At 44.8% G+C, this 12,439-nt stretch overlaps 1 protein-coding gene across 1 annotated transcript in view; it reads left to right on the forward strand.

Moving 5' to 3' along the window:
• The first annotated feature begins 231 nt into the window (after positions 1-231).
• fras1 (Fraser extracellular matrix complex subunit 1) overlaps positions 232-12,439 on the forward strand; it is a 161,748-nt gene continuing 149,540 nt past the window's right edge. The window contains exons 1-2 of the mRNA XM_086169440.1: positions 232-846; positions 4,599-4,630. Of these exons, the coding sequence (XP_086025566.1) occupies positions 780-846; positions 4,599-4,630 (99 nt within the window). The 5' untranslated portion in view covers positions 232-779. The remainder of the gene's footprint in view (positions 847-4,598; positions 4,631-12,439) is intronic.

The following is a 12,439-nucleotide window of genomic DNA, read 5'->3' on the forward strand; positions in this document are numbered from 1 at the left end:
ATTGACTGTTTTACACACGCACTACACACGCACTGTTTGAGTAGCTGAGATTGATAGCGATGTTTGTGTGCGCGCGCGTGCACGTGGCGCGCGTGTACGCGTGCTTTAAGAGACTCTCTAAAACAGGTACACGCACTTTTGTGCAGCTGCTGGGATTTACAGGAGGTTGTGCGTGTGCGCGTGCGTGTATGCTCTAAATCCGCAGCGGCGGCGACCCGGTAAGATTTTCTGTCCGCGCGGCGAAACGGCCGGAGCGGCGGGGAGGCGGGACGTCCTCCCGGTGAGAGAGAGGGAGGGAGAGAGAGAGAGAGAGAGAGAGGAGGAAAAGGAGGAGGAGGAGCGGGGGGAGGAAGAGGAGGAGGAGAAGACCAACCGCGTGCAGAAACACTTCAAACACTCGCTGCGGGAACCCGACAAAGTCTCTCACGCACCGTCACTGGCAGCGGCCGCCGATCCCACCGCCGCCGCCGGAGAGTGACTGACAGCCGGCCGCCTGCAGACGCGTCCTCCGCCCGGTGGAGGAGCGCCCCGGTTCCCCCTCCACCTCCACCTCCAGGTTCCCGGCCGGGGCCGCGCCGCATTCCTGGCCGGAGCGCAGCGCGCACGGGTCGGACCCGGCGCGCTCCGTCCCCCCGGTTCTTTTTTTTTTTTTTTTGAAACAACTACCGGATTTTTTCTTTTCTGGTTGGTGTCTCCCCTGCCGCCGGACACCGGAGCCCCCGCCTGCCCGCCGGGTCTCTTCGCCTCGGTCCGGGGTCTGAAGCCACCGGGCGCTGGTCATGGACGGATGGTGGATCTTAGTTGGCGCGCTGACCGGGATCCTCACCGGAGCCCCGGACACGCACGGTACGTTTGCGTGGAAGAGGGGGGGTGTTACGGTGAATGTAGGTCGGGGGGAGGGTGGGGGGTATCAGAGACCCCCCCTTCCGCGCACGCACGTTTCCGATCGATGATTTTGGGAGGTGAATCGATCCTTCTCGGATTCTTGCGGGGACCCTGGAGGGTCGTGACCCCCGCGGGGACGGTTTGGGGATTCTTGAAACAGGAAGGGGGGATAAAAAGGTGCAACACGTGACCCGGCGGACCAATCAATCGATCGATGGAACTGATCGAAACGGAAGTTTGTTATGAAAGTTGAATACCCCCCCCCCGCAAAATGTCTTTTTTCAATCTTCATTATAAGGTAAATTCCGGACCTTTTAAGTTTTTTTGTGTGGGAAAATCCCTCCATTTACTTTCCGGCGATTTTTTTTTAGTTGATTCTTATTTTAAATTCCCTGATTTTTTTTTCTTTGCGGTTAAAAGTGATTTCTGTTAATTTTTTTCAGCTGATTTTCTACTATTTTATTTTTCTTGAGGGTTTTTTATGTTTGTGGAAATAACTTAGGTTTGGGATGATTGGGAAATGAATGGGAAATTTCAACATTAATCTATTGAAATTTTCTTGTTTTCCAAGGGTTTGAACAGATTCTTTACATTTTCTGTTTTCAGCAGAAAAGAGTGTAGCAAATCCTGAAATTGCATCTAAATTTGAGGATTTTTTTATTTTTATATTTATTTCTGTTTTTTTTTTTTAGCTTTTTTGGCAATATTTTTTGTCCACCATTTTCCCTTGGCAGCCAATTGAACAATTTTAATTTATTTTGAATTTTGTCCAATTTACCTGTATTGGTTTAATTTGCGCTAACTTGCTTATGTTTTTCTCATTTCAAATTTTGAAGGAAATATGTCCTGTTTTTAATTTTTTTATTTTGAGATTTGATCACAATTTTCTTCCTGTTGCTGGAGTTTGTTTTGTTTTAAAACAAATTAATTATTTGAAAAAGGAAATTTATGTTTAAAGTTTTTTTTTTGTTTATGTGATATATGGATACAGTTTATCTATATGATTTGCTGTGAATTTTGAGATAATTTCTCCTTTAAGGACCTCTAATTTGACTTAATCTACATGAGGGAAGTGTGTGAGAGTGGTGCTTGCTTGTTGCATGATAAATACACACACAACACGCCCATACAAACCGATTTGACACACACAAACAGAAACACACAAGTATCGACAGGCAAGCAAACACACACACACACACTCACACACACTTATAGACGAACCATACAATCACACATACAGATTAGCTGGAACATCTCATGTAGATGGACCCACACACTCGCAGAGACAGATGTATTGGCAGACACACACACCTAGACACACACATGTACAATCAGAAACACACAGGTAGAGATAGACACACACAGACGTATAGACACATACACATTCAGTCAGATATACACCAAGAGAAAGACTCTCACACACACAAACACGTACAGACAATTGTTTTTCTGACATTCAATTTGTTGCCTTTCCTGAATTCGAGGGCCGCCTGACGTCAAACCGATGGCGATCCGTTCGCCGAGGCGGTCGGCATCCAATCAGCTAACTTTTAGAGGCAAACATCCTCCTCCTACTTGTCCTTCATCTTTCTCGGCCCTTTATCGCTCCTGCTGCACGAAACTAGGATGTGGGAGTTGGAAGCAAAACAATGAGAAAAGTTGAAATAGTTTGACATTTAATTGCTGCTCAGTGGGTTGAGTTTTTTTTTTTTTATTCATGTCCTCTTGGAGAGATAAAGACTATTCTTTATAAATATTCATAAATCAAAATATAATCTGACTTTTTTTTTTTTTTTTAGGAGAGGGAACTGATTCTATTTCCACTCCTGAAGAATAAACAAAGTGGAAATGAAAATAAGCAAAACTTGAAATATTGGTCAGTTTTTACTCAAAAAGACGCTTGAGTAAAATTGACCCGAATTTCACCTCAAATCTCGTGAGAAAATTTACCTTAAATATTTGAAGTTTCCTCAAAATGAAAGAAATCTCCTTAAATGTATGAAAAAAATACATTTCTATAAATACATGAAGAAATTCGCCCCCTGAAATTGTGAGAAAAACACCTGAAACACACGCGAGTTTCATTGACGATCAGATATTGATTAACCATCTGTCTTTATTTCCCTTGTCAAGCCCATTTTATAAGGATGTAAAGTCATTGATTACTTGATCAGTTTTCTCAGAGACTGATGGTTCACCGCTGGTCAGTTTCGGTGACTGCCAGAGGAGTATGGATCACTAATCGATCCGCAAAAGGTCTGATCAGGATGTTGACATTTGGTTGGTTTTTGACCGTGACAGTTCAACAGCGGGTTGAATTTAGGTTTCCAGGTTCTTTTTGGTGGAACGTCTCAGAATCTCAATTAAACCCGAGAGAAAATGAGAAAGTGTCCAAACAAGTGGTGATAAGATACCGATTTGTTAATCTTTCAAAGATGTAGTCTCTGGTGAATCTCGTTTAATCCTGGATCTAATCCGTCTTGTCCTCCCTCCCCCTCCCCCGTCCGCTCAGACGGGAAGACGGAAGCTTTGCATCTTGACAATGTCTCCCTTGCATTTCCTCCGCCCCAATCTACTAGTCCAACTGACAGACGGTCAATGGATGCTTGTTAGAGGGCGGGTTGAATCAAGCCTTCCAGGCAGCAGTTGAACATCTGTCAGACAGTAGTTTGATGCCCGCGCAGAGGAGTCTGACACCGGACCGACGGTAGTTTGACCTCCGTGGGCGGTACTCTGATGTCTGTCCAATCACAGTTCTATCTGTCGGATGCTAGCATGGTATCAAACCGATGGCAGTATGACCTCCTCTGGGCGGTACTTTGGCATCTATCCAGTGGTAGTTTGAGCCCCTGTCAGGCTGTCATCTGACCCCTATACGGATAGTTTGACCTCTGTTTGACACAAGTTTGACGGGCCATAGTTAGAATTCTATCCGACCATGTTTTGACCTCTGTCTGAGTATGGTTTGATATCTATCCAATGGTAGTTTGAGGCCTGTCAGGGTGTAGCTTGACTCCTATCCAATGGTCGTTTGACCTCTGTTTTACGTGCAGTTTGACGTCTGTGAAAACCATTTGGTCCTCTGTCTGACGGTACTTTATCCAATGGTAGTTTGACCTCTGTCCGACCTTAGTTTGAGGTCTGGCTGATAGTAGTGTGCCTACTGCCTGATGGTGGATCGAAGTCTATGACGATTCACATCGCTCTACAATAGTTGGATGGGGGTTTGACATCTGTAGGATAGTGTTTCGGCATCGTCCAGATGGTTTTAGCTCTGATTGGGCGGAAGTTTGATGTCCATAGAGTGGTGGTCTGAGGTCTGATGGTGGTTCACGTCTTTCCGTTGGAAGTTGAAGTTCTGTATTACTGGAGTTTGAGGTTCGTCGATCAGTTTGAGGTCTTCCTCGCGGTCAACTGACGCTTCTAATCCATCGTTTTACAGATGTCGAGTTGTTGTTATCTCTCAACTGTTTGAATTTTGACCTTTCGTCGTTCCTCAGTCTGACAGTCCAATCAAGTTGTTTGTCCGCCCGATGTTCTAACCCTCAATCACTTTTTGACGCATTTGACATGAAAGCTTGTCTTTTGTCGCTTTCAAAACCATTTTTTAAATGTTGTTTTGATTTGATTGTGAAGGTTTTCCAAGTTTTACTTCCTGGACTATATTTAGTGCTGGAACGTCTAACGTTGTCCTTTTGTTCTCCGTCCCGCAGGAGCTTGTGTCTACGAGGGATCTCAGTATGCGGTAGGTGCCTCCTCTTCCTCTTCCTCTCCGCCGCTCTGATTCGGATCCCGGTCCGTTTGTAAAGCCTGATGGGTATTTGCTCATGTTTTATTCACACTGGACATTAGCGCATCGGAGCATGCGTGTACGAGCGCGCGCGTGTACGTGTGTGTGCGCGTGTCATCGGCTGCACTTCCTCCCTGCGTTGACGGGTCTCATCTATAATGCATGGCGGACGCTGACTTTGTGGATGATAATGGCGATGAGACGGATCATGATGCTGCTAAAAGACGAGCCGCCGATACTCGTCCTCCCTCTTCCTCACTCGTCCTCCCCAACCTCCTCGCTTCTCCTCCTCACTCTCCCATCTTCCTCCCTCCGCTCCTCCTTCGTCCTCCTTCTGAGCTTTTCACCCCCCAAGTTCCTGGCGAGCATCCAGAGCTTCGCTGCATCCTGATTGGCTGATTCCCGACAGATTCATTTCATAGGTCGACTTCCTGTGTCTGTGAAGTTTTAGATGGACGTCATCGTGAACTTCCTGTTTCGGTTTCACTTCAGATGATTGTTGATGATGTTAGGACGCTAGTTTCTAAGAAAGTTTCATTTCTAGCTAACTGATCACCTCCTGTTCCTGAGTTGCTCCAACTTGTAGTTCATTTCCTCCTGTTAATTTCTTTTTGTGTCTATTTTTTTCTACAAATTGACTGGTTCCTGTTTTTCAGCTCTTTTTATGATTTGACTTTATTTTTTTCTCTTGTGAAGGTACTTTTAAGGGTAATGTTTTTGATTTTAAAGGGTGTTTTTTCATGCCATCTTTTGGAGATTTTTTTTTTTTTTTGTAATTTCGTAATTATTATTATTTTTTGGATTTCCTTTCTGGATTTATGTCGCTTCTTTTTCACCTGTGCGGTGACGGCTCTGGGTTTCATTTCAATCCCGGGCCCAACCTCGAGGTCTTGGAAGATGTTAGTCGTGACCTTTGACCTACTTCTGTATGATTTTTTTTTTACCTTTTTAATTTTGGTTTGAATCTTCAGCCAATTTTCGGCTGTAACTATTATTCTTATTTATGCCTTTCGGACGATTCTTTTCAGAGTAACTTTAGTTGACTTTCCCGCTGTATTGCAGTTTTTTCCCAACTCCTGATATTTCAGGTCAGTTCCCGTTAACCCTTTCAGGTGATCTTTCTATCCTTGGAGTTGGAGTCCGAGTTTCTGGACAGCTCGGGCCAAAAGTTCCTCACAGATTTTCTCTGTTTAAATAAATTCTTGCTGACGCGGCGGCGAACCTGGCGCTGCTCTTCCTCCTCCTCCTCCTCTTCTTCCCCGCAGCTTTGTTCTTGCTTTTCTGCGGGGTTTTGTTCTCCCTGGCGAGCGTCCAGAGCCTCGGCTCGGAGGTTCTGCCTCTTTATCCCTCGAAGCTCGCCGCCCCGGGACTTGGGTCACGTGACTCCTGGAAGACGGGCGCCAGGGCCGGTTGGAGGTTGTAGAAAAGACGATAGCCTTTGATCGTCACCGGCTTCCCGATCGTCGACACCCTCCGACGTACGGCCCCGGGCGGGTCGATGCGGAGGCCGACGGGAGGTGCGTTGGTGAGGAGGATGAGGAGGGAGCCTTCTGAGCGAAGGCTGTGTTTTAACCCTTTTTCGGCTTTTTCCTTTTGTTGGGAACGCAAAGCAGAGATTCTCTGAACTTTACAAAAATACCACTTGTGACCTGCAGCAACTAGTAATTTCTTTTTCTTAAAAAAAGCCCTGAATCCAAGGTTCTGGCGGGGGGGGTGTCGCAGTTCCCAGGAGGGATAATGACGAAGGCCGCCTTGTTTCCTGCCGTGTTATCAGTGTAATTACAGTAGAGGTTTAACAACGGTGACATTCCTGCAAGCACCTACAAGACCCCCCCCCCCACCCTGCACCCTTGCACCCCCACCCTCGCAAAACACATGACAACACACATCCTGTTACTTTTCCTCCGGCTTTGCAAGGAGGGGGATCATTTGTCGGAGCGGCGGGAGTAAAGACCGAGCTTAGAGGAGGAGGTGATGTGTGTGTGTGTGTGTGTGTGTGTGGAGACAGGTGGGACGTCCCGGCATGTTTGAACACAGCCGGGAGAAGAAGGCCAACCTGGAGTTCAAAGTGAAGAACTCCCTCCTCCTCCTTCTTGTAATGCCTGGAGTGGCAGATAGGAACAAATGGAAAAAAAAAAACCTCAGATTACAGAGTGGGTCGCCATGGAAACCCCCAGGGCTCTGGCAGGGGGTGTTGATCTCGCCGATAAAGAAATCGGAGCAAAACAGAAGGAGCTTCGCCCCCGACGTGAAGTTTATCTTCCCTTTCCTCGTATCAAAGTCGGCCATTAACCCGCTGTTCACCTTCACGCTTTTCTTTTTCTTTCCTCTTCTGTTCTGTCTTTCTATTTTTTTCCCTGCTCCGTCAGGTGGGATAAACACAGAGTTCAAACGAAAACAATTAAAAATAAAATGTAATACTTCACTCCCGTCGGATACCTCCATTTCTATCAAAAAGAATCAGCCGATGTTGGCTTCGTTCCCGAAATTGAGTCGGGAGACGATCGATAGCGTGTAGCATTAGCATTTATTTTTGGGGAGAAATGATGGTCCTGAAAGTGCTGCGCCTCCTGCGGATCCTCGTCAAAACTTCACCCTTAGTTTATTTTTTTGTTCGCATTTATTCGAGTTATGAGGTAATTTTTTTCACTTTTGTGTAAAAGTTAGTCCTTGCTCAATTATTTCTGGGTCTTTTTTTTTTTTTTTTTTTTTTTGACTGTATTGAAGCGGTGTTCTCTGACGAGTTTCAAAAGAACGAAACGCTTTCAATTTTCACTTTCCCGCTCCAAAGGCTCAGAGCCGATACCAGCTAGAGGCACCTGTAACCACCTGTCAATTAAAGGGTCAGCTGTCAATCACACGGCCTCATATAGAGATGTCCAACCATTCAAACCTACGCACTGTTCAGTCTTTAATGAACCTGCTGTTTTTGGACTGTGGGAGGAAGATGGAGAACCCAGGCAGGAGAACATGTTGAGAACTCAAGGAGGGAGGAGAACATGGCAAGAACCCAGTTAGGAGAACATGGAGAACCAACCCGGAGAGAAGGCTGAGCGCTGCTAACTGTTCTGGAGTTCTTTCTTTCTTTTTGCAACTGCAACCTTCCTGCTGGTGTCTGAAGTTGTTCTCATTTAAAAACATGGGGCCGGTACCTCCACTCGCTCTCCGACAGCTCTGATTTTTCAAGTTGTCTAAAATTAGCCGTCCGAGGTCTCCTGACGAGTGCGCCGCGTTCTGTTTTCTTTCCATTTTCTCCGATATGGAAGTATGGGATGGGTACAACCCTCTCGCCAGAACCGGCTCCGGCTCTAATTTCATTCAAATGAAACCGGTCTCTGTCTGAGGAGCCTTGGCGTGAAAACCATCTGAAAATGTTTTTGAAAAAAAAAAAAAACATCAAGCGGGCATAATTTTATGAGATGTCTGCTCCGTACTGTTTGGATATGTGTTTTTTTTTTTTTCTTCCAGCCGCGTGTGTTTTCACACACCTCGAACGGTTTTGTCGAGCTGGAGGAAGTGTATCTTAGCAGCCCATAATTATCGCCTCGGTTAAAAACAGGCGAGAGGGATGAAGCGACACGTCGATCCTCCGCCCCCCTCGCCCGGCAGTTGAACCCGGGGAATATAGAAATCATTAGCGTCCCCGCGCAGGTGAGGCATTGCAGGAGGCGGAGCTTAGTCGGGCTTTTAACCCTTTCATTTGGAATGGCAGCGAATTCCTTTGGCGAGAGCGCGCGCCGGGGCAGGACGCCGAGTTTGACCCCGGACGGGTCACCTGTCAATCACAGGGTCAGTTGTCAATCACAGGGCCATTTATAGAGACTGCCAGTCACACCTAAGGATGTTTTCCTCTGTTTTTGAACCGTGGAAGGAAGATGGAGAAGCTTGAGGAGCCCCTGATTAGAGCCTCCTTGCAGCAAGGTGATAGTCGGGTCCACTGAAGTCATATTTTTAATGGAGAAAAATAACTCACCCACTGTACCTAAAATATTTAAAAGTAGCAGAAAAATCCAGCTTCTTGTCTCCGAGTGTTTGTCTTCTCAGGATCTTTATCCTGGACTTTGGGGGCTGCAAGTTATGATGCATAGCAGGTCCGATTGGAGATCGATGACAGCTGGGTCAATCGTGGACCTGATCAGATTCCCCGATGCCGTCTGATCCGACTGGATCGGAATGGGTTCAAAGGAAATCACCTGTGCGGTCAACATTTTCAGAGCAGATCTTTAAACCTGTGTTGATCCGGGCAAAAAAATGAAACAAAAATGCTTCCATTATTCATGAGGCCTCTGGGTTTTCAATTAAACGCTGCAGTTGCTGCCGGGCAGAGGCTCCCGGGCCAGAACTCATCCGGGATCATTTCATTTTTACTATAAATGCCACGCTGGGTGAGGCATGTTGAAACATTTATCATTATTATTTTTACCACTTTGTCACTTTTTAAATCTATATTTTGCGTATAAGTCTATGTCTGTACGGCGTCCTTGAGTGAAATAAGGCACCTGCAATAAAATGTATTATTGTTATTTTTTTTTTTATTGAAAATGAAGGCGCCTCTCCATCCTAAATCTGCAAAAACATTTTAATCCGGCTCTGATTTCCGTCACGGTGAACGAACGCTCCCATGATCGCACCGTGGCCCCCTGGCCTGGATATCTGACCCGCGCTGGGTTCACTGGCCATGTGGAAAGGGTTGACCCCCCCCCCCCCCCAAAAAAAGCGGTGTAGAGGGTAAATCTCCATGCGTCACCATATTTGGGGGGGTTGACTAGAGAGTCAAGACTCAGATGAGCTGGGATGGGATGTTAAAGATGACTACGGCGCCCTCCGCTCCTTTCAATCCTCCAGACGATACAAACTCAACGTCTAGTTACCTGGGAGATGCTGACTGATGGGCCGGGCAAACCTTGCCAGCCTTGAAGGTTTGATCAATGCTAACGGCTCTGTCTGTGGGAAAATTAGCTCTTCTCTGCGGGAAAACGTCAGATCCAAGTAGTTTAATCCCACACACAGGCGCACACACACACACACACACACACATACACACACACACATGCTTTTAAGGCCAAACCCAGAGTTCAAGCCCAGATTTGTCAGAGGGCTGTTAACTCTGGGAGGGAGGATAGCATTTAGCTTGAAAGCAGCTAAAAGAAACGGACGAAAACATAATAATAGTTATGGGCGGTAATAATAAGCTTTTCAGTGTGTTAACATTCGTGAAAGGCACGGTGCCGTGAGGCGCTAACCCCCGTCCGTTAGCTTTGCTCCATTTACCATGGTAACGTCCCTTGAAATGAATGTTGCTGCCTTTTCATCCAGTAATGAGGGTGATATTCAAATCTGCCGACTGCTAGCATCATGTTTCTTTAAATGTAAACACTGATGTAGCTTTGAACAGTGGCTCTGCCAGTTAACTATGTATCTTCACCCTCTGTAACATCAGATTGCTTCAGATGACCATGCGATATATTGCTAACAACTGTAGCCCTGACTTTTTCAACGTGGTTGACAAGAAATTAGCGTAGTTGCCTCATTGTAAATGTGTTTATGTTGTAGTCTTGTAACTGTTTGCATCATGGTTGAAAAGAAATTTGCATATTTGCCTTGTTGTAAATGTGTGTAATCAGGTAACTGTTTGCATCGTAGTTCCTAATTTGGACCTCTTGATATCTCAGAGTGACTCAAACAGCTAACCACATGCTAACACCCTTATCAACTGATAGCTAAATGTGTTTGAAACCAAATGAAGTGGCAGCTTGATATTATTAACTCATTGCTATCAAATTGCTTCAAAAGCTAGTTGCTCATACTTGGTATAGTCCGCATTGCAGACCAGCTATTTAGCTGCTAATATTAGCAGGTCATTTCAGTCTACTCTGGCGCCTGAGTGGATAATGTTTTATTTTTTTCCATTGTGCTAAAATCCAAAGATCAGAGAGGACAAAAGCTTACACGGTATAAAAAATAGCTCCCTTCTCTGACCATTAGCAGCTAAAGTTAGCTCACATGCAGGCGCATTGTAACTTTGCTATAATTAGTTACTAATGCTAGCTGGTTGTGGAAGTTTTATCGTAAGTTGGCGGTTCATGTCCTCACTTCACCGAAGCCTTTCTGATGTGTTGTTTGTTGGTGTGCGTTCTATTTATTTCTTTATTTCTTTAGCGGAAACACGGCGCTGCTAACGTGTTTCGTAAGACTCCATTTTGATTGACAGCTCCCACTGCTCTATGCGGCTCAGATACACAAACAATTGTAGTGTCAGAAAAGGATGCCACGAGAACAGCTGGATGTTTTGACAACATGTTGTCGTAAAGCTACATTAGCCACACGGCTACCTCGCCTGACAGCTCTGTGACAGCTACTCAGGCTGCTTCTTCTATTCTTCTAGTGTCACGTATGGTTTTCCCTTCTATTTATTTATTTTTTTACACAGAAATCCAGCAGAATGATTTATTCAAGTCGGTGTCGGTGGAAACATAAAGTTTTAAGCGCCGCCGGACGTCGTCTTTGCTCGCTACCGACAGGTGTTGGGTCTGGGGCTAAACAAACAAATCGAACCGAAATAAACAACGTCAGCCGGCGAGAAAATTCATCTGCAACTTAGCGGGGCGACGTTACGTCAGATAAAAGTAACACCTGTTTTACTGCCCGCGCCTGGAAGCCGCCGCTAATGACACCCTCAGCTGCCGTGTGATTTTTTTTTTTTGTTTTTTTTTTCCATCTCCCGTCTTTTCACGAAACAGCTGTTAATCCTTTAGTTTCACTTTGAGCTGCTCGTTAAAAGATCGGGAAGGCGTGAACATTTTTGTTGTGTTCAGCTTAAAATGAAACGGCACGAATATCAGAGAAATGGCACGAAATTTCTGGGAAACTTTGTGAATTTTTTTTTTTGGGGGGGGGGAGATTAGCATTAATTAGCCAAAATTTTTGTTGCTGATGAAATCAACAAAAACATTAGAATTCCCTTTCCCAATCTGTAATATAGTGACCTAAAGTAAAAAAAATTTAGAATCTCCTTTCCCAATCTGTAATACAGCGACCTAAAGTAAAAAGAAAAATTTGCAACAGATGACCTTGGAAATAGAAATTGAAACCAATTGAAACCTGCAAAAAAAAAAAAAAAAGCTAAAATCAATAAACACAAAACTTGGAAGTAAAAAAAAAAAAAAAAGAAAAAAAAAATACAATAGAACTACAACAGCTGCAAGTTTATAGACATTTCACTTATTTGTTGAGAAAACACAGTTGTCCCCTCCCTGTGGTGGTCACATGATCTTTATGGTAGTAGGAGGAGGGGTTCGATGCGACAGCTGAAGGGTGACGTGCAGCGCTTGGTCCAAATATACCCCCCTTCACCCCCCAGGGTGGAATTCCTGCCACTGCCCCCGCAGCATTGATATCTAGGCCAGACGTAGATCGGCGGACCAAACGTTGAACGTAGTGACGAAGTGCTGTCTTTTGACCGCTGCCAAATAGTGAGCCGTTAGTGAGACCTGTCCCCCCGAAAAACAAAGGGGAGATGAAAATCAAAAAAAAAAATCTGTAAAAATTTGACCCGAAATTATAAATAACGGAGTGTTTCAGCAAAATAATCTGTGAAAATCCAAGAAAAAAGATCTAAATTATTTAAAAAAATCATGGATATCATGAGAGAAAAAGGTATAAAGGTCTTTAAAAGGAATTTTGCTGAAAGTCAGCTTAAAAAAATAAAAAATCTAGAAAAAAAATCAGAAATAACATGATAAAAAAAGAAAAAATAATGAATTA

This window comes from Fistularia commersonii, chromosome 22 (genome assembly GCF_037954325.1).
Source record: "Fistularia commersonii isolate RoL2024-O1a breed Wild chromosome 22, RoL_Fcom_v1.0, whole genome shotgun sequence".
NCBI lineage: Eukaryota > Metazoa > Chordata > Actinopteri > Syngnathiformes > Fistulariidae > Fistularia > Fistularia commersonii.